Source organism: Triticum urartu, chromosome 6 (assembly GCF_003073215.2).
Source record: "Triticum urartu cultivar G1812 chromosome 6, Tu2.1, whole genome shotgun sequence".
In the NCBI taxonomy this organism is placed as follows: domain Eukaryota; kingdom Viridiplantae; phylum Streptophyta; class Magnoliopsida; order Poales; family Poaceae; genus Triticum; species Triticum urartu.
Window position 1 is genome coordinate 2421169 of NC_053027.1, and position 23626 is coordinate 2444794.

Below are 23626 nucleotides of genomic sequence, written 5' to 3' on the forward strand. Positions count from 1 at the left end.
TGTACCCTCCATCTCCATATAATCCATTTCATTTGCAGTCCATGATCAGGTAACCTCCTCAATATATGAGTGAGATGGGCATAATATTTTCCAATGTGCATCCATAGACCCTGAATCTGTTTGACTGAATTCCAGACTAATGTGAGTGCTTATTTTATGATATCTAATCATGCACCCGAGTTATTTGATCCCGTCCCTCACATGGTTCTCTTTTCTACATAAACCAGTGGGGTGACCCGTGCATTTGCGCGGCAGAGCTTGAATGTGAGGAACAGTTTTGAAAATTGATTTTTATATTATATAAATTATTAGTAGACCAGTTTAACTTGTAGTATTCCATTCATCTATTTGAATACAATGTGAGGAACAGATGATTACCTGCTGGCAAGCAAAGGAACACTTGGTTATCAACATTCTTCTAAATTTAAATGATGATGCCTCCCACATGAACATTGCACTTTTTTTCCTCCGTTGATCTCCTCATTTTATGCGCAACTAATACCACTCTACTAGATAATGCAGTAGCATTCATCCAAGTTCTTTCACAACACTCATATATCCAATGCACACCCACGGTACCAAAGTTATCAAGTTGATGGTGTCCAGCCATTGATCATTGAGCACTGTTGTGGAGCTTTGATTTAGCATGCATCTTGTATTGCCATTGATTATCCTGGTGTCACCGACCTTTGGGTGACATTCTGTATTTTTGCATGCCTGAAGGGTGCTTGGGTGACCATTTGTTTTAGTTTCATTGGTTGGTGTTTCGGGATATCGGTGGCATACTCCTACCGCGATAGGAAAATACCTTGCTTGCTATGGGAAACAGTGAGGCCGAGGAAGTGGTGCAGGTTGCCGAGATCAGTCATGGCGAACTCGTGGTGGAGCTATGAGATGATGGTGCGGAGCAGAGACGGCGAACTAGCGGTGAGGATGATGTCATCCACGTACAAGAGGAGGTGGGCAGTGGCGTTGTCCCGGTGGAGCACCAACAAGGAGGAGTTGCTCCACGAAGCAACGAAGGCGAGCTTGACGAGGTAGTGCGTGAACCGCTGAAACCATGCGCATAGGGCTTGTTTGAGCCCGTAGAATGACCGATGCAACTGGCAGACATGCGAGGGATGAGCAACATCGACGAAGCCCGATGGTTTTTGACTGTAGACGATGGTGTCGAGGTGGCTGTGGATGAACGCATTCTTCATGTCCAACTGGAGAATCGGCCAATCGGAGGAGATAGCGAGATTGAGCATGACGTGAACGGTCGCCGGCTTGACGACGGGGCTCAATGTACCCTCAAAGTAGAGTTTGTGTTGTTGGGTGAAGCCATGGAGGACCCAGCGAGCTTTGTACCGCAGGAGGGAGCCGTGGGGGTTCAGCTTGTGGCGTAACACCCACTTCCCGGTCACCAGATTGACACCTGCAGGTGGAGAAACCAAAGACCAAGTCTTGTTCTGTAGCATAGCATGATATTTCTCTCGCATAGCATTATACTAGTTAGGATCTATGAGCGCGTGTTTGTACGACGTTGGGATGGGAGAGATCTATGTGGTTGTTATAGAAAGGTCTAAGAGGTTTTTGGGCAGAAGAAAATCATGTTTGGCTCGGGTACGCATCGCGTGAACGTTTTTGGGTGGCTGGCCGGCACAGCGTGGGGTGGAAGCGGGCGGCCGGGTGGCGAACATGGAGAGGCCGGCCCGGTGGGGAAGGCAATCTGGGATCCGCACCCATGCATGCTGGGGATGGAACGTCCGGAGGGGCCATGTCAGGCGCGGAAGTGGAGGGAGACTGAGGGTGCATCGCGACCATGACAGATTGTGCGGTTGGTGGTGACCGATGTGAGCCGGGGCGTGTGGGTTGCAGCGGGCGGGCCGAGATTGGTGGCGGGGAATGGGATTCAGTGGGTGCACTTGCGGACGAGGTTGGTTGGGCGGGCGATCTTATGTGGATGCAGGGCGCATGGGCGGGATTTGCTGTGGAGGGTGCCGGTGTTGCGCGGCGTGTGGCATAGGCAAAGGGAAAAACAAATTCGTCGAAAACGACATGCCGTGGCGTGTTGCATGTAGTGACGTCAAGTTAGCTTTTCCGTTTTGTGGCGGTGTGTGGGGACAAGATGAACGCAAGGAGACGCCGTGCTCGCCAAGGAAGGAGCGACGAGAGATGTTGAGGAATTCACCTACATTGTCGCACAGCATACACTTGATGAACACATTGAATTGAGTAGAATAAATCTGTAGAAATGTTGGAGAACATCACATGCATCAGATTTGGCGCGTAGGGTAAAAGTGTAAAATCATACATTATTATTTAATAGTATTTAAAGTCCGAGCAACTAGCCACCACTCCTCAATGGACGTCCAGGGATCACAACGGACGATGTGAAAAGGAAATGTAGTAAATGTGGAAAAAGTTGCAAAAGGCAGCCGATGCTGCTTCCCTAACTGACATGCCCCGCAAGAATGAGAGGGGGTAAGTGATTTATTAATATCGGGAAGGATATTGCGAACTAAATGAGAAAATGATGCACCGCCAGGATGCCCCAAACGCGGATGCCAGAGGTCGCCGCCACTAATGGAAAACGCCGAGGGGTTGGTTCTGGAGTACGGGTAGAGAGGCCTGTAACTACTGAACCTCATCAGAAGAGCTCGGCTAGCTGCGTCCTTCTCAGAAAAGCCCACGGGGTCAAATCGGACGGACATAGAGTTATCAGTAGACAATTGACGTACAGAGATGAAGTTCTTAACACTATCTTTTTTTTTTGGAAATGTTGGCGTACCCCCAGCCTCTGCATCGTAATGATGCATGCAGCCATCTTATTAAAAAGTCTCGAAGTAGCACAAAGTCATAAAGGTATTACAGCCCGCAAGCGAAGCAAAACAAAGAAAATAAAAGTATAAACTCCAAATCACAGCCGGTAAGGCAAAATAAAGTATAAGCTCCCCAGACTCCGATCCTGTTATGCAACCGCCATCCGAACCGGTTGAATATAGCCCGTGCTACTATATCCCACTGGTTGCACCCAGTAACCAAAGACTCCCTGGAGTCCATAGGAGTGAGTAAGGACCACGTACGGATCCATGCGGCAGCTCTGAAGATAACCTGCAAAAAAGTTAAATTGTCTTGTATGTTAAAAATCAAATCATTTCTACAGTCCCATATAGCCCACATAAGCGCACATATTCCAATCCGAATACGAGCTGCAGTAGTATGTTTAACCCCAGCTAACCATGTTCCAAACAACGATCCAATGTCAACTGGAGGATTAATGTTGAAGGCTATATGAATGGTTCTTCAAAGCAATCTGGCGAGTGGGCATTTAAGGAATAAGTGTTGTATTGTCATCATGATCACAAAAACAACAACGTGAACTACCTACCCATCGCCTCTTGATTAAGTTGTCCTTGGTGAGTATTACTTGCTTGTGGACGAACCACATAAGAATTTTAATACGCAAGGGAACCTTAATCTTCCAAATATGCGACGATCTTGAGATTGTGCCAGAATTAATCAAATTCACATAGAAAGATTTCACCGTAAAAACCATTGCATCAAATCCGGCTGGTCCAAAAGTTAAACATCTACCAATCTCCGAACCAAGTGCAACCAGGCAGTCCACCGCTCACCAACTAACGCATGTCTGGACTGAATATTCAAGGGAATCGTTTGAAACACCGTGCCTACGTAATCCTCCTTGCGTTGCACAATGTTATAAAAGGGTGGGATATTGTACAACCAGGGGTGTCTCTCCTAACCATGTGTCCTCCCAAAATCTTGTTGACATCCCATTGCCAACCAAGAATTTGACCCTACGAAAGAATAAATCCTTCGTTCTCATATGCCCTTTCCAGAATGGCGAGTCAGTTGGTCTCATGATAACCTGAGCAAGTGTTCTCGACTGCAGATATTTATTGCGCAAAATCTGTGCCCATGCCCTCCGGCTCCGTCTCCAACCTGTAGAGCCATTTGCTCATAAGGCATTTATTCTAGATTTCTATGTTCTCAATACCAAGACCCCCCCGGTCTTTTGGCCGGCAAAAGAAGTCCCATCGCGCCAGTCTGTATTTCCTTTTGGCCTCATCTGTCTGCCAGAAGAAACGAGACCTGAAGAAATCCAGTCGCTTCCATACCCCTTTCGGAATTTCGAAAAAAGAGAGTAGGAACATCGGCATACTGGTCAGTACCGAATTAATCAGCACTAGCCGACCTCCATAAGATATAAGCTTGCCCTTCCAGCAGCTCAACTTTTTCTCAATACGATCTTCGATGCATTTTCATTCTTTATTAGACAATTTACGGTGGTGAATTGGCATGCCCAAGTAACTAAATGGTAAAGATCCTAATTCACACCCGAATAGTTGTCTATATGTATCTTGCTCATCTTTGGCCTTCCCAAAAGCAGAACAAGTCACTCTTGTGAAAATTTATCTTTAAACCAGACAATTGTTCGAAGAGGCATAATATAAGTTTCATGTTGCGCGCTTTAGCATGTCATGTTCCATAAATAGGACAGTGTCGTCAGCATACTGCAAGATGGATACTCCTCCATCGACCAGATGAGGAACTAATCCCTCCACGTGACCATGCTTTTTGGCTCTGCCAATAAGAATGGCCAACATATCAGCCACTATATTAAACATGGCTGAGATCGAAGGGACCAGAGGAAGAGGCGAGGCGTTTGGAACCAGTGCCGATGATGGGAAGGCGCGATCCGTCACGGACAATGCTAGTTGCCAAATACAAATCTTGCATCTCCGTATACATCTAGACCACTCGGCCGTTGAATATGAGGAGAATACTCTCAGATAGACGCACAAAAAGTATCGTACCATTATGTATATCTTGGGGAATATGGTTGTGTACTTCTATAAAAAAATGCCTTTCCATATAGTTTACTGGATTGTAGCTAAGAGCCTTTATATTCCCGCAAAAAATAAAAATGAAGAGCCTTTATATGTCAAAACAAAAGATAAATAGTACTCCTTCCGTTCCTAAATATAAGTCTATTTAGACATTTCAAATGAACTACAACATACGAATGTATGTAGACATGTTTTAAAGTGTTAATTCACTCATTTTGCTCCGTATATAGTCATTTGTTAGAATCTCTAGAAGACTTATATTTAAGAATGGAGGGAGTACTTACATAACTGTTCGCCATGGAAGACCATAGGTTATTATCTGACTTTTCATATTCCACTGCACATCCCTGTGTGTATTCCACTGTATCAACAATTGTTAAAATATTAATACGGATTGCTGGTAATTAAACATGCGGTATCATAGTTGGTCGTATTTCCGATCTTTTACTTCCCGCAACAACATGTTGTATTTCCAATTAGTTTATGTGAATTTTCCAAAAAAAGGAAAAAAATGCATGTGAAGAGAAAGGGAGATCGATCGGTACACCTGTTGGCATCCATATGCATGTGTAAGTTATGGACAGGGGTTGTATACGTGGTCAACGGTCAGGGCTAAGGTGATGAGTCGCCTTCGTCGAACACACACTAGGAATTGACTTGGCAATCTGATAAAATTTTGCCAAACCATTTAGCTTTCGTTGCACATGCCGCCGACAAGGAGAGGCCGAATTGTGTGGTTGTTCCTCAGAAGAAGGTGGAATGTGTTCAACGTTTCCATGTGGCTACATCTCTATAACGGAAACGGAGCCATCCCAATGGCCGTCACCAGAGCACCAACGGAGCCATCCCCATAGGTGCCATATAAGCACCGATGTTTGTGTAGGATATGGCTGATTGTTGGGTGTTGCAAGCAATTCATTGGCATGGTAATGGTACGCCACATCTCCATGCAGTCCATTTCCATTGCATTCCATGATCAGGTAATCTCCATGCAGTTGGGCATATTGTTTTCCAATGCCTTAGCCTCTGAACCAGTTCGAATGAATTTCTCACTGTAGCCATTGCTTATTTTATGATCTCTAATCATGCACCCGAGTTATTTCATCTAGTTGCTAACAGGGTTCTCTTTTCTAGCGAAATTGACTAGAGCATGTTTTTTTGTCCTGTATATTAAAATCACAACATTAGATTATTGTTGGACGCAACTAAACCATGAAGAGGTATATAAGTGCACAACGTTACTTTCTAAGAAGAATCACCACATCAGGAAAGATTCATCCATTAGAAAATAAATTGAGGGTCTAGAAACCAAGATAACACTGAGCCCATAAAGGCAGCAATTCTCCATCTGTTTTAATCAAGATCATTAGTGGTTTAACTTGAAATATTTATAGCAAACATACTTCTAGAACAATTGTGACAATATAGAGTGGAAGGCGAATTATGAACAAATTGTGCATCTGCTGCTGTGGGCTTGCAGGTGAAAACCAAATGCTGTGTAAGAAAGTGTATGCACCAAACCTGCTGGCATGTATTTAAATACCATGTGAATAGCTCGAACCTAGAAGATAGATACACATGAGAACCTAATCAAGGCTGGGGCATGTACTAGACAAGCTTAAGAATTACCAGCTTTGGTATGGACGACTAAAGGTTGATACATATGATAAGGTTGCTTATGTACCTGAGTAAACACACATACGGTGAAGGTATAAATGAATAGTTGACTATGTATGACATAAAGTGCATAAACAAACTACTCCCTCTGTAAACTAATAAAAGATCTTTTAGATAACTCCTTTGGTGATCTAAAAGATGGAGTATTATTTATGCAAATGTATATTTTATTTATTGAGCAGAGAACTTTTTGATGATTTCTTATGAACCATCAAAGGCAAAGGTAACAACATAGGAATGGAGGTAACAACATTCAGAACTGTCTTTCCTGCCAATGGTTGAACCAAAACCTGGTAAGTAAAATGGGCAGGTAAGGTGGATAACGAAATAGTTTGGAACATAACAGCAAGCCAAATTGCCCAATCAAGCAGACACAAGCAAGTAAAGTCATTATTTTTACATCCAAATTAAATCATTAGAAATAACTAATCGGATGGCAGTGGAATTAGCACAGGAAGTTGTTATGATCATTTACCGCATTGAGGGGGAGGGGGACTCGGGGATACAGGGTTGCCCTGGGTTGAGTCCAGTTGTTAGGTGGGTTATGGGCCTACATTTTAGATACAAGCAGTTTCGAATACAAAACCGCCCGTGGGCTATAGTTCTTGGAGGAGGTTTTGTTTTTTTCGCCCGCATCCGTGATTTTTAGTGGCAACTTTGCTGTATTAACTACCTCTGAGGGAAACAAATCCACCTGCAGTTGGGTTATTACAGGAGGTTTAGTTCCACTAGGTCAAAACCATCTTTGAGGGACGTGTCTAATGCTCTTTTTTGTAGTACTGTATTTGCATCTGTTGTCCTAATATTTGGATAATGGCATAACCAATTAGCTGTATTGCTATGTAGCAATTTTGTTGGTTAGATGATTTCTATGTCTAGTGGATTGAAGAGATTTCTTGGGTGCTACTAGTTTATGGTTGCCATGTGTCCAACTTGATTATTTTAGTGATTGTTTTGGTAATAAGTGGGCACCATAGTGATGGTATAGTTATCTTTGTGTTTTTAGTTAACACCATTACAGCGAGGTAGTACCTATCTACTGAGTTATAGTTATCACCGTGACAATGAACTAGTGACCCACGTGTACAGCTTACCATTATCACTATAGCATGGAGGTAGGTATCTTGTTTGTCATGTTATAGCTACTATCATCTATGATAGCAGTAGTAGTTACCCAACCCTCAATTTACAGCTACCACCACTGATACTCATGTAGTTACGTAGTTGCTCCTGTTATAGTTATCAATGTGATACTGATGTAGTTACCCAGCGATCGAGGTTACTCTTTACCATCACACCACTAATGAAGTTACGTGTAGTTCAAGTTATAACTACCAATTACCACCCAACTTTCAACTTTTTTAGTTACTCAACTTTTCATGGTGGCTAACTACCTCAGTACTAATGTAGTTAATTACCTAGTTTTTCATGTTAGAGTTATCACCATGGTATCTATGTGTTTACTCCCATGGGACTAATGTGGTTACCAGACCTTTCTGTTTAGAAGTTATCATCATGCCATCGATGCCGTTACTCACATGGTACTGATGTAGTTACCCGACTTTTCATTTTAGAGTTATTATCATGGTGCTTATATGGTCACTCCCATGTGAATAATTTATTTATATAGCTTCCCATGTCAAAATTTATCACCACGGTTCCGTTGTACTTACTCCAATGGGACTAATGTAGTTTTGCATCTTTTCAAGTTAGAATTACGACAATGGTACTAATGTGGTTACTCCCATTTGACTATTGTAGTTGCCCAACATTTCATGTTAGAGTTGTGACCTTGCTAGCGGTGGGGTTACTCCCATGGAACTAATGTAGTTACCCAATTTTTCATGTTAGCGTGTTCACCGTGGTACAACAATTGTTACTCAGATGTATAGGCTACATTCTAGCACCATACCGTGTAGTTAACTAGGGCGTCCAAGCATGATCTTGTTATTCAGTTCATAACTACATATGTGTAGTCTGATAACTCACGTATTATTCACTTTGTTGACTCTTGGGTTCACAAATAGGTGGCAAAGCATACATAAGAGTGATTTTTACGCCGATAACATCTTGTTGAAATAGTCCCATTCTTGTTAGCCTGATAACTACTTGTGAGCAGGTTGGTAAGTCGTAACTTTTGAGCTCAAAAGTAAGTTATCTAAAGATGACCATATGAGATCTAGATTCAAATTTCTCGGCACCACGAACATTGAAGTGATAACAGATCGTGAATCAAGCATTGATTTTTTTGGATTTGGTGTTACATGTGCTGACATCAGTAATTTGGTTGTCTGCTATCTTTAACACGTACACATCATCATTTCCACAAATGTTGATATTCGCTTGCATGTTCACACTAGCACGCGCTTGCTGGCTTGCTTTGTAGTTTGTATAGTGCTTAGCGGGGGAAGTAGTTGGGGCGACAATCCGCAGTTAAGCTATCTACGGAACTACTGTTGTGTAGTGTGCCGTTTAAAAATATTAGTCTTAAATGTTATGGGTCAGCCTAGGAAATGTTCTGAAGACCAGAATGCCCCACTTGGCCTCCTCTATCTGTGCAGGACATAATCCCAAAAATTGTGGTAGCTAGGCTCTGGGGCTTAGTTGAACTATTTATTATGCCTTCATCCATTTTATCATTCAAAGGATTACCCAGGAGTCCTTTCTATAAGCGACTGCCTTGATCTACAATGGAATCTCAACTCAAACTCTTGAGTCTTGACCAAATCACGATATCTATCTTCCTCAGAGTTTAGAATATTCAACCATATCCACTAGATGATTACTTTTCTTAAATCTATTTATATCCCTAAGAATGCCATACTTCCTGTCTATGCGGACAAAGGCTGCCAACATGCAATCTTCTCCCATCACTTGCTTGGCCCATGGCCGCTATGAATAGGGCTCAAAGCCAATAACACTTTTTATCTAGCCAGGAGACTCATAATCAGTGCTTCCAAAACTGGAACCATTTCAGGTACTGGTTGGTACACTGTTCTTGTCTGCATCTAGTCTACGTATTTTGCGCACAATTTTCTTGACAGATGAGTCATATAGATTCTCTTTCTGAGAAAAAAATAATTTGAAACAAAGTGTATTTATTTGTAAAAAGTAAATATAACTTAAGAGAGGCAATGTGGATTGTTTGTAGCTCTGCAGCTCATCTTGAAAGTAGTAATGCATGTGCCTCCACCTCTTTGATGTTTGTTATTTGATAGGATAAAAAACAGACACGGCGCAGGCTTGCGTCCAATGATGCAGAAGAGATTAAGAGGTTCTATGAGGAGTATCGTAGAAAATATATTTTTGAGAATGATCTTCCCACGAGAAAGTCGTAAGCATGAGCATTGTTCTGCATTAACGGTCCAGTTGTAAAAGCAGGTTATCCTTAAGCAATGTTGATGTTTTGTTTATAGGGACGAGATGGCTAGATACTATCAGATTGCATCTGTCCTGTACGACATGACTGTGACACCTAACTTCGAGGAGAGCGAGGATGAGAAGAGCGGGGATGAGGAGAGTGATCTCGTGCCAGCCTCCCTCGTGCCTATCGTCCCAATTCTCCGTGCGGCCAAAGAGATCGAGGAGGAGAACCCGCGCGTCGCATACCTGTGTCAGTATATTAATTACTTTGCACTTACATACTCCCTATTGATTGATACTCACACTGCTAGGATATCTACTGTTCAAATCTGGCTTCACTCTAACCACCAAGCAAATAGTACTCGATGCTTAGAGTTATTATTACTCAAACCAACATGATCATGTCGTTATCAATTTTGCGTAAATAGTACAACCATCCATTTTTTATTGTTGTCTCAAATGAAGTTAATTAAAAATGCCCTATGATTAGTTATTAGTAATGCAAACCAGCTATAACATTAACTATAGAAAAATTTGAAAAACTAACATTAACTATCAGGGTTAGATAATTTTTGTCTAAGTAAACTGGTCATGTCATACAATAAATTTAATTTAGTTAAGCATGTGGTTGCATTATATATCTAGAAAATGACTCTATACTCCTGGGAGTATATTCTAAGGTGGGGAATAACTATAACTTTCATGCTACAAAATTTTGTTCATATAGCTCCTTATTTGCTCCTCTGCTTTCCACCTGACTTGTTGAATTATTATTACTCGTGCATGATCAAAAAGGCCGGTTTACTGCATTTGAGTATACGCACAAGATGGATCCACACTCAAGTGGTCGTGGAGTTCGGCAGTTTAGAACCTATCTGTTGCATAGGCTGGAAAAGGTATGCAAATACTGCTGGAGTTGGATGCTCAATAGTCAACACAATAAGAAAATTGCCCACTTAAAAACTGTAAATCAGAGAATTATCTCTATTGCCGTGACAAATTTGACTGGACAAGCAACTATTTTTCAATAATTCCTTTTGTAAATGGTTAGTGGTTATATTATTGCATGTATTCTTCTGCTCAAGATATTGACCCTAATGCTGACGTGTAGTATTAAACACCCGTCTAAAATGTCTAGAGGGGATTTTGCAAAATGGTGTTAGGCCCAGTTCTTTTTGTGGCTTCTCTCAGAAGCTTCCCCTCCCAACTTCTTGGAGTCCACCCCCTCCAATTCGTTTGAGCCTGTAAACAAGTCAGATCATCGCTAGTCTAGAAGCCCAAGTGAATGGGATGGGGGATGCTTCTCGAAGAAGCCACCAAAAGAACTAGTCTTAAGGAAGATTAGAGTGCCACACCTGCCGGAGTCTATCCGACGTAGGACCTAATCCTGGAAACTGTGGTAGCTAGCCTCTAGGATTATTTGAACTATTGATTATGCACTGGTCGGTTCTATCATTCAAAGGATTACATAGAATCCCTATCTATGGGCGAATGTCTTGTTCCACACTGGGATCTCAGCTCAAACTCTTGAGTCTTGACAAAATCACAAGCCCTTTCTTCCTCATTATTTTCTTGATTCTTACCCATATCCAACGAATGTTTCTTTACCTAAACTTTCTTATATCCCTAAGCATATTCTATCATATACCATCCTTTCTGTGCAAACAGAGGCAACAAACCCGCACATTGCCAAGCCCACACTGTTCCCATTGTAGGCTTAGCCCATGGTCTCTTTGAATAGGTCTCAAAGCCAGTAAAAGTTGCCATGTAGCAAGAGGACTCTGAATTAGTGCTTCTAATACTCGGTACCAAACCAAGTACTGGTTGGTATGTTGTTCTTCTATGCATCTAGTTGTCCTAGCTTGTCTTTGTACTCGAATAGATGATTCTTCGAGTAACTTAGTCTATGTTAGTGCATGCAAACTCTTGTTGAATGAGGAGTCATATAATTTTGCTATTTTAAAACAAATAAGCTGAAACAAAGTGATTTGATGCAAACACAATCATATATATCTTAATAGAACCATTGTGGATTGTTTGTAACTCTCCATGTCGTCTTGAAAGTAGTTTACATGTGCCTCCACATCTTTGATGCTTGTTATTCACAGGATGAAATGGAAACAAGTCGCAGGCTTGCATCAACTGATGCAAAAGAGATACTGAAGTTCTATGAGCAGTATTGTAGAAAAAATCTTGAGGGCCTTCACATGAGAAAGTCGTAAGCCTGAACATTGCATTGCATTAAGTATCTATTTGTAAGAAAGGACATCTTTAAGACATGTTCAACTTCTCTTTATGGACCACATATAGGGACAAAATGAGTAGATACTATCAGGTTGCATCCGTTCTATATGACGTGCTAAATAACGTGGCACCCGGAAGTCATAAATCCATGGTTCGGCATCCAAAAACTGCAAATAGTTTCATCTATATGATTTCTTTGCATATCATGGAACATTATTCTAACTTGGAGTATAAGTTTTGCAGTTTGATCAGTTCGCTAAAGGGGTTGAAAAGGAGAAAGCTTCATTCTCACATCATTACAACATGCTTCCCCTTAATATTCCAGGTCCCCCGCAACCTGTAATGGAAATACCCGAGGTGAGGTTATGTACTGCAAATTCCATTTGGACTGCTTTATTTTGATACAAAATGTAGTGCGAATGATTTTTTTTGAAAACTACAGATAAAAGCAGCAGTGGACCTTCTTCGTGGGATAAGTAATCTTCCAATACCTAGGCAATATACAACTAATGTACCTGAAGCAATAGAAGGACCAATTGTTCATGACTTGATTGATTGGCTACGGCAAACATTTGGATTTCAGGTGGAAATTAAGAAAGACTTAAATTTATATTTCAAACTACATGTGATCAAAATATTTCATCACCACATGATCCTGAAATTTCTGATTTCAACATTTATTTAGTACTTTGAGCACTTTCATCCTTCCAATCGTTTTTTTCTAAATCACTATTAGTGAACAACTTGCAAAATTTGGGAGTTTGAATAATTAGTTTGACATGGAACTCAAATGATTATTGCTTGTGTTATGGCAATAGACAGAAAAATGCAATGTGCGGTTATATACTTGTAGTATGTACAAATTATTTGTCGCTCTATGTAATGACACTGACCACATATAAAATTTATCTATAAATGTCAATAAGTGAAGCAAAGCATTTTGGAGGCACTCGATCTGCACTACTATCTAGTCAAAAAGTAATATGTTGCTTTTGTGTTGGGTGGTTAGGAACAAAGGTGTTTTATTTTTATTTAGGATTTCATAGTATGTTTTGCTTTGCTGTGCTAGAAAGGTAACATGGAGAATCAGAAGGAGCATTTGATTTTGCTGCTTGCTAACGTGGATATGAAAAGAAGTGGTGGCAGATACGAGAGGGAAGGACAAAGTCACATGGTAAATCTTTCTATGAACTTCTTTCTGTCACGTACGCTAGATCAACAAAATTTTGTGGATGTCTTTTCCAAATAGTTTTATACTCTTATTATTGTCCATGTTAAACTGATTCATGATCTTCCAATGTGACTTGTAGATAGATCATTACACAATCGATGACTTGATGAAGAAAGTTTTCCAAAATTACATTTCATGGTGCATGTACTTGCATTTGGAGTCAAACATCAAGTAAGAAATATTACATTTGGTTGCACACCCTGTTCTCAAAATTATCCTCATTAATTTTAAGTAAATTCCTTGTAGAATTTCAGATGATGCCTCCACACAACAACATAAGCTTCTTTACATAGGGTTGTATCTTCTAATTTGGGGTGAAGCTTCTAGTGTTCGCTTTATGCCTGAATGTCTTTGTTATATCTTCCACCATGTAAGTGGCAATTTGTTTTCTTGCATATGATATCTGCTTTTGTTATGTATTCCTCACATGGTAACCTTTTCATTGTACCTCGTTTTCCATTTTTTGAAAATCTAGCATGTTCAATTCCTTTTTATACCTGCACACTAATGGTAATGCTAACTAGTTAGTAAATGCTAAGTATTCTTGTAATGTAGATCAATTCCTCTTTTGTGTGGTACGGGTGGATTCAAAAGGCCTATTCATATAGAAGTTATTATATAATTTTATGATTTTTGCCAATAGAAATTGAAAGTTCAACAGTTTCAATACCTCGTAGAATCCTGAGAACAAAAAAATTAACTTAGGACGTACACATAACGGATTCCGGTCGGCAATCACTCGCATGAAAAAGGGGGACTTAAGTGGGAATATGACTATCTAGAAATACACATGACGAGGTTATATCAGGATGGTTCTTGTCATCCGCTAATGAAGGATTGAGATGGTTGACTAGAGAGGGGGGAGGGGTGTTAATAGGTAATTTGAAAATTTTATCACTTTCTTCTACAATTTAGGCTTTGTCGATAAATAATGTTCTCCTAAATGCAACCATGTGAACACCTTATATGAGGATAACAAGCTAGGCACAAGGCAAACAACAAGATAAATAATACAATTGTCAAGAGCTTGGGAATAGACATAATCGAGGCGCTTGGGGATAAAGATGTATATTGATGTTCGCTACCTTTGGGCAAGGTAATCACTGCCTGGAGAAGTACATACACGACAAAGGATTATTGATGACACCTTCTACTCACTGGGCCCCCCACACAAAGTAGGAGCCCATTCACTAGTAGTAGATCTTGAAATTATCTCCATACCCTTACAAATTTCCCAGAGCGAATCCATATGTTGGATGCTTTGGATGGGAATCCAATCATATAGGAGTTACCAATAACTTCAATAGTACCAAGTCAATGGTGAACTCAAAGATCAAACCAAATTTTGTTTGTTGCATATGTTGATAGGGAGCTCTGATTTTCTCTTCAAAGGCCTATATTTATTTCAACAAAGACAGGGAGGGGAGTGGAGAAAATGGAGCTCTTCTGCTTCCAATAGTTGAATAGGAGATAGAAACAACACAACTCTTATAGTTGAGAGGTTCACCCCGGAACCTATGATTGCAACCATTGGGATGTGTTGATTCTACACAAGATTTTGTGATGGTGGAGACACTAATATATCCATCTGGATTTAGTCTGGATACTATACCAGATTTTGAACACTCTTGTGCATTAGTTTGGATTACGGAGCAACCTTGGTGTGACCCAGATTCGAGAGCATCTTTTGGGTTAGATTTTGGCTCAAAACAAATCTTTGGGAGCAGCTAGAATGACGCAGATTCATCTGAAGATGAGTCCAGATTCCAAATGCCCCTAGAGGTTCAACCCGGTAGCTATGGCTTGTATAGAGAACACATGGAAGCATACATATTGGTATTCATTTTGTTTATGATTCTCATAGTTTTATTGGGGAACTCGGGATGTGGTTACGAAATTTATCAAGTAAATGCTATTCCACCTTGGGTTCATCATGTGACCCCTCTTTGCACTGTGGCTTTCCTATGACTCAATCAAATGTGGAAGACGCACAAATTTAAACATGTTGTCTTTCTTCTCTCCGTTTCATAGGTCTCCAAATTGCAATGCTTTCAACCTTTTTGGTTGAAACCCTTCCACATGCTTAGAAATCATTGTTATATCTCTGCTAATGTGTTATTTACACAAAAACCCACCAAGGGACAATTTTTTTATTCAATCTCCCCTGTTTTTGTGGTAGACAACCAAACGAGTAGATATTAGAAATGGTGTATACAAAAAAATCATCATGGTTGCCTAAGACTTCGAGGGAGATTCCCCTAGATTTTAGCACTATCAAATATATGCTTTGGAATGCACGTCTCATATATATAGAGTTAAAAAGAGCTCACCCTATATCTTAACTATGGTGTAACAAAGTAAAGATTAACAACATTGTAACTCTGCACACCGATGTAATATAAGCAATCAAAATAAAGCACATTCTCATAAAGGGTTTCGTGAAAGACATGACATGTGATAAACATGTACAACTCCACAAGATGACATTGGGTGGAAGAAACACGAACTAGATTCATGTGGATGGATCCAAAGTGACCAAAAGATGGATTAGTAGGATTGTCCTACTAATCCAGCTTTTGGTCACTTTGAATCTATCCACATGAACCTAATCCACGTTCCTTCCACCCAATGAAATAATAAATCACCATGATCATAATAACTCATCATCATCATCATCATCATCATCATATTCATATTCATATAAGAACTAATACATCATCATCACCATTTCCATATAGGAACTAGCTCATCATTCTTGCACAATGTAGCACATAACTCATCATCACAGTCATATAAGAACTAGAGCATACATCTAGCACAATGTGTAGCACATAACTCATCATCATCATGATAACAACTCATCATCATCATAATCATAGCCAACACTAGCTAATTGTTCCTAACACATGATCAGTATGTACTACCTAAGACCTGCTACTCTCTCGAAGGTAAAATAGCATAAAACAGGTAAACCCCTGAATCTCCATTATGGAGAATACAGATCAACCTGTCTCTCATTTGTGGGTTGTGCTTGATGTTTCCCTCATGTAGTTCCTGCGATCATTTGGAACTTTTATCCGGTCTTTTCTTGTGAGGACTTCATCTCTTTGACAAATCGTGTATGCACTGTGGTGATACGTAGGCCAAGTTGGTTGTAAGCTAATAATGTTCATGTCACCTTTCATATGCATAAGATGAGGCACACAATCCGCCAGGAGTTTCTGTTGAAGAACTTCATAATAATATACTTAGCAAAATATAGTTTAGCTTAAGAAGAATGTATGCAAAATATGCACCGGTGATATAGTAGGAAAAAACTTACCATGATATCTTGATAGATGTTACCGTAGTTCAACACGTGGACTAACATGTATTGATCATAACATGGAAGGATATTACAACTCTTCTTAAAATTCTCAACATCATTAATCCATGAAACAAAATGATTTATCTCCTCGCAATTTAGTTCAAATCCATAAGTGTAGTAGGTTTTGTCTACTACATTCCATACATTTTTTTGAAGAATGGAAATAAGTTGTCAACTATTTTTAAGTAAACAATAGAAATTACTTATAAATGTGTTTGAGAAACTCACATAGAGGTAGACTGCAAGCGTATCAACATCGACCGAAATGTCGATATTATCTTTGATGTCATCTTCAGGACCAAGATCCAAGGTGACATGCATACCCTCCTGAAAACCATACGCCTTGCACAGTGCTATGTAATTCGAGTAACTAAAATGGGAGTAGGTTTCCGCATTGTATATCTTTACGGCAAGAGCGAAGCCATGTTGGGTCCTGAGGTAAACTCTCTTTGTCTACATATTCTCGTGAGCTTCGAAATCTAGCTTCTCCAAGACATAACGTCTTGCATTTCAGGGGATACACTAGTAGAATTGTAAAAAACGGAAATTACACGTTGAAGAAGCAGAAGTGATGCTTAATTATGAAAACAGATTTCCTTTGACTCAATCAGATGGAAAAGATAAAAAATATATATATGGAAAAGATTTCCTTTGACTCAATCAGACGGATAGGCGTCTCCACCCACAATTGCTTTTACATTTCCTTCTGACATATCCATCTACTTAGCAATCATTGTTGGAAATCAACTCATATGTAACATGTTTACATCGATACACAGTAGGGGCAAAGCTCTCCTTTCAACTAATTATTTCAGTCAATATCTATACCACACGATGCGGAATTTTCTATGTTTGTTTTATTTAATTCAGGAATCTATGGATTTCGAAACACGTCGAGGTTACCAGGAAAGGACATGCTTTTTACCAGGAGTAAATGGTGTAATTCATAAAGCACATTAACAGCTTAGGATGAGCATATATTCCAAAAAAACTATGTCAGATTGAAGTAAGCAAAATAATAGATGGCCTGGCATATAATATAAGTGTCTTTTTTTGCTCCTTGATGGTTTTATGCCATTTGCATTATTTTTTTCTCAAATGACCTTTTCATATATACTTTTACATTTTTTGAGAGGTCAATGATAGTAGGGAGCTCCTTACAGCCTTAAATTATAAACTTTTACAATTGAAGTTGCATGCAACACTTATGTTAGAATTTCATATTTTGTAACTAACAGATCTTGAGCCTAAGGCCCTAGGCATTTCCTAAACAAACAATAATTCTTGACCAATATTTTTCGTCCTAAATTCTTGATTAGATGGCAAGAGATTTGTACGACATAATATGTAGTAGAAGAGAAAGCTCTTTTGACCCTGTCATCTATCAAGAGGGGAGAGATGATGCATTTCTACAGCTCATTATCCAACCGATCTACAATGTTATTCAGAATGTATGTAATAATTTAATTTTTATAATGATACTTTGTAAACTTTTTTTATTCTTATTCATTTATTATTAATTTGATGTGAAAGGAAGCTGTAATGAGTAAGAATGGTACTGTCTGCCACTCAAAGTGGAGAAACTATGACGACCTGAATGAATACTTTTGGTAAGCTGCCCTATATATATAGTTCTTCACTGTGCATTATCTATCAATAGAATTTATGAACTAAATTTTTACTGGTCCCTATTTCCACTACACATGTAGGTCGAAGAAAGTCTTCAAGAAGCTTGGATGGCCAATGGATCCAGCCTCTGACTTTTTCACGCACCATATTAAAAATAACCTTATGGTATTGACTAATACTATGCATATTGTTTTTCATCATATACATTTTTATTATTGTGTCGTACATCAATAATTTGTTAAACGTTTTAAATATTTCAATCTAATATATTTCCTAACATATTATGTTTCTTCTTGTACAATGGGATTAAAGTACTTGATAATGAGAAGCTGTAGTTCGTCACTTAACGGTGAACTAACATAATTGCTAGATGCAAAACATGTATACTATTTAGTGGTACAATTGGAACGACAAATATGAGCGAAAATGTTTCTACCATGCGACTGAATTTAGTTTACTAAGAAGGTTAGTTTATTCATGCTTCATATTTGTAAAGTTAGACAATGTCATTGTCTGATGCTTGTAAACATTCCCAGAATTTTTGATAAATTCTTTACTTAAATGATTTTAGTTAGAATTTAATATCTAGTAAAAAAGCTAGTCCTTGGGAATAATACACCTGAAAGTTTTGGTCAAAGCTTATGTTGTATTGCATCATTTATACTACTAAAAAAGAATACCGTCTCCTTTCGTGCTTCCGCAGGGTGCTTCGTCTCACATTACTTATCCCACCCCCCAATTCTCATGTCAGATTCATTTCATCAATTTCACATAAAAACCGTCGTAAATACCCACCAAGTTATTCACTACATCAATTATTTTTTATTTGGTAAGAAAATAAGTACTTTCTCAATAAGTGAGTTTACCAAATGAATCCTACTTTTATATACAATCACATTAATATGAGCATGTACATGGGCTAACATCAACACGAGTAGTTCCCATGTCGGTAAGAAGTCCATGGTTTAGCGGAAGTTGGCCCAAAAAATGATCAATCAAACCCTGTAAATGCAATTTTATTTTAGGAGATGCCGTATACTCTGCCCAACTTCCTGTACATCTACGGGGTGATGACCTTGGCCATAAAAGTGTCACGAAAGTGTGACACCGCCATACCCACTCTACATTTGCACAGCCACTGCCGACAACCATGCCTCCAATGACCATTGCTGGCGTGCCACCCGCATGCTTGACGCCGTCGACCACCACCGTCGTCTATCGACCACCACTATAGCCCGCCACGCCACCACCAAATACCACTTGTACAGGTAGATTTTGTAGGAGCAGCTAAAGAACCTCACAAGTGAATCTCCCCAAAAGTATATGGACAAGCTGTGGAACAACTTCTGCAAGGTGTTTTCATGGGAACTCTTGCAGATGCTCTAGTTTACCAGAGCATTTATATCCCATTGTAACAACCAAGCAATTATTTTGTTTATAGTAATAGAAACTTCATTTCAGTCTGAGATTTCTGGTATGCCTGGATGATTGAGTAGTTTGTGGCTCCTCAAAGTCTCAAACTACTCTAGGGGCAAACAAACTTAAACATGAAAGCATGATATGTACGAAAACATTAGCGTAAAATGAAATATAAGGAAAGAGAAAAACTTTTGTTCAAAACTATTAGCAATTACATGAATATAAGGAAGTGAAATTGTTAATGGTAGATACAAACTTGCAACGCATTGTGAGAAGCTAGGATTGGATGTAAAACAATGGTAGCAGCATTCATTATATAAGATTCTAATGATTTTAAAAATGATTGTATTTTTACATTATCTTTTAGTTCATTGGGGAGATCTAAGCGAAATGTTACAATCAATATTGCTACTGAGGATGTCGGAATTTAGTACAACTAGTCGTCAATCTGTGCAGTTGCATGGGCTAGTATTAGTTAAAATTTGGAATATGAAGCATGGTGTGCCATGTACTTATCCAATAGTCAGACTTTTTGACGTGCTTTAAGAATCAATTTTAATAGGCACAAACAATGTGATAACAAAGAAAAATCAAGCACAACTAACCTCGGGAAAATGGTTTTTTCCAATAAGTTTGTCTTAATATATGCAAGTATGCAACTAAGTAGCTAATAATATTATGAGCGCAAAAATGTGAACTGGCATATGACACAACCAATAATGTCATAAACAACATAAGATGGAAAATGAAGAATGTATCGTAAGAAAATAAGAGGGGTCATTTAAAAGAAATTTTAACTTTGATAAATTGTACTAATAACCACCATTTACATTCTATGTAAAGCTCCTCGGAGAAACAAAATGAAATATATTCCAGAATATACCTCATTCCACTGAAAAGGAAATAATTTCATTTGCCAAGCTACTTATGTATTGTATAGTTACATCACCAAGTCAGAAGAAACAAACATGTACCTCCTTTTGGCTTGTAGTTTGGCAAGGGAATGATGGTAGGAATTCGTTCCCAATGGGCATAGATATATATTAGTCAATGATTCAGTTGGATGCTATCGAGCAGCCATTTACATTGTAGATTATCATGTTGATATGCTCAAATATGTTATGAGAACCCCTGCTCTAATAGCAGTGCTATTACAGTCACTGTCGTGTGAACCCCACGTGCATCTGCTGTCAATATTGTTGTTACTTGAGAAGATCACAACCCCAGATAGATGGTTTATAATATGAAAGTGGAAGAGAGGGCTTAAATATTATCTAGACCATGTAGAGTCTAGAACGAAAATCTCAATCAGTTCTAAGCCAAGCCAGGAAACAACACAACTTTAGCATTATTTTTTTCTATTTTTTCTTTTAGTTCCCATCAACGTCAACATCTTTTACATTGTTTTTTCTTTTAATATACTAATACAGTTGGGTAATCTCCTACTGTTTTCGCATAAGGAATATCATTTTCTTGACTATTTCAATCATAGTGGCAGCAAGATTAATAGGCTATATAAATTATATTAAAATATATGCACCTTAATTAAATATACAACGATGGCATGAGTATGACTGGAAACCCTATGGTTTGACAAAGTGATTAATATTATACTACAAATTTATTAAGCTAAATCCATTCAATTGAATTCGATCCAGACATTGTGGGAACTTTTCAAGGAATACGTGTCCAGACATTTGGGTTGTGTCGCTTTTGGTTTGTACTTGTCATGTCCTCTTTGGTGTTGTAGCACCTTCTTTCTTAACGAATACACATGTAACTCTCGTACGTGGTTTGAAAAAAAATTAGGTATCCGCATAAAATTTGAAATTGAAACAAAATAGTGCACTATTCTGAAAAACGAAAATACACCTTTGCGGGGAAGAAAAATACATGTTTAAGAAAACATAACAAAGAAAGAGAATATTAACATGTGAACTAAAACATCTTAATCTCAATTCCGAAAGAAGTTCTTTCCTCAAGTGAGAATAATACTGATTGCATGTGCAGTTATTTTTATATTTTCGTTGGTATCGCCCCTGCTCCTGGCCAATGATAATGTACAAAAGGTATAACCAAACATTCATGTCGGTCTGCTACTGTTAACCTAGTATGTTGGACACCATGACTTCTACACTCTCCAATCGTGACGGATATCCTAGCGGAGACATCATGCTGCATATGGACATGCATGGCACTCTCATCCCGCGGGCCTTATTCTTGAGAACCTACACATGAAGCATGATGGGTCGTGGTGACGAAGCCGATGCTACACATTTTGTTTTGAATAAGAGAGCATTCTCCCAGAATAGTACGGTGGTGATGCACCGATGCCTCCAACGAGCGGCATCATTGGGATTGACACTTTGTCATGGTGGCAACAGCGGCATGCCCTCCTAACGTCTATTGTGGTGATGCCTTCAAGGCTTCACGAACTCGACATAAGTTAATGTTGTTGTTTGGCTGGAATCACCATTGATGGAGTTCATATGGATCATTATGGAGTTCATTCATGTATACCCAGAAACAAAAACATTGCGGGGTCCCATCTTAGAAAATGATATTATTGGATTTAGGTGCAGTATATCAAAAGAGAGGCATGCATAAAAAATATTTATGATGGGAGAGATGATACAGACCAGGTCATACGAACCATAGAGACTAGGGAAAATTAAACATGAACAATGGTAATAGCAATGAGAAAACAAAGTGGCATGTAGATGTACGATAATATATTTTTCCAATGGGCTGGAGCCAAGGGAGCACGTACGTGACCAAGTCTCATCTTTTCTCCCGTTTTGCATGTATGTTATTATTTTTGTTTTGAGTTGGTGCACGTACGTGATTATTATCTTTGTTTCTTGAACACACATACGTGAGTTATTCTCCACCTTTTCACATCTCACCCTTTTCAGGTTTTCAACGTACGTGAGTGAATCTCCTCCTTTGTTACACTTCTAATTGACATGATAATTTCTTGGGAGTCTCTAATTAGTATAGGTATAGATAGATAGATGGTGGGAGAAAACTAAGAGATGTTCAAAGAAAATGAACAAAATGGAAAGCGTATCTAGCATCTTCACTGGCTACGGGTTGGATAAGGTAGTGGTGGGAGAGGGGAGCATTTGTCTGCACACCCTATGAGGTTTGGGTGGTGTCATAATAGCGACAGACGTAGAAAAGGGTTATGTTGATATGATCAGACTAATCTCAATTTTTTTAGTTTTTGATGTAATAAAAAGGTGCTCACCTTGGAATTATCAATCATCTCATCCTTTATACATGACCTAGACCTATTACATTGATCTAACAAACTCCATCTAAGCTAATAAATCTAAACAACTCATGCAGTGACAACAAAGCTAATATCCTACATGGGTAAATGGTTTGCTTCTAAGACAGTAAGCCTTGTGCTCGTCTACACCCTTCTAGAACTGAGATACTTCAATAGAATGCTCCTTGTCTTTATGTTTCTGACAGTAATGCTAGTGCGAATTGGCATACTTCCCTTTTCATAAGGAACATACGTGTAATCTGGATTTTCAATGGCACATGTACGCTTTTGTATTCAATGGTCTGTTTCATGTTTTCTGAAAGAAATTTGATCGGATTAAGCATATTTGGAAACATAATGGAACTAACTTTTGATGTATGCAACATGCAGCGACATGATTATTCAGTTAGCAGGAGGAGGATATCCAAAACAAATTTTTCAGAAGTTCATACATTTTTGCATCTGTTCAAAAGTTTTGATCGAATGTGGTATTTTTTCATTTTAGCTTTCCAGGTATGGACTACATGATTGCATTAAAAATGACATTTTTATTTATTTTCCATCTC

At 39.0% G+C, this 23626-nt stretch overlaps 1 protein-coding gene across 9 annotated transcripts in view; it reads left to right on the plus strand.

Annotated features, from left to right (window-relative positions):
- LOC125517287 (putative callose synthase 6) overlaps nt 1-23626 on the plus strand; it is a 72347-nt gene that overhangs the window by 19158 nt on the left and 29563 nt on the right. For 5 of the 9 annotated variants that reach the window (XM_048682477.1, XM_048682469.1, XM_048682475.1 and 2 more), the window contains exons 6-19: nt 9752-9867; nt 9950-10146; nt 10692-10792; nt 12005-12114; nt 12207-12291; nt 12384-12497; nt 12583-12723; nt 13210-13314; nt 13451-13542; nt 13618-13741; nt 18058-18189; nt 18272-18348; nt 18448-18532; nt 23451-23573. In XM_048682477.1, the coding sequence (XP_048538434.1) occupies nt 9752-9867; nt 9950-10146; nt 10692-10792; nt 12005-12114; nt 12207-12291; nt 12384-12497; nt 12583-12723; nt 13210-13314; nt 13451-13542; nt 13618-13741; nt 18058-18189; nt 18272-18348; nt 18448-18532; nt 23451-23573 (1602 nt within the window). The remainder of the gene's footprint in view (nt 1-9751; nt 9868-9949; nt 10147-10691; nt 10793-12004; nt 12115-12206; nt 12292-12383; nt 12498-12582; nt 12724-13209; nt 13315-13450; nt 13543-13617; nt 13742-18057; nt 18190-18271; nt 18349-18447; nt 18533-23450; nt 23574-23626) is intronic. The other 4 variants (XM_048682471.1, XM_048682470.1, XM_048682473.1 and 1 more) reach the window with 4 other exon arrangements.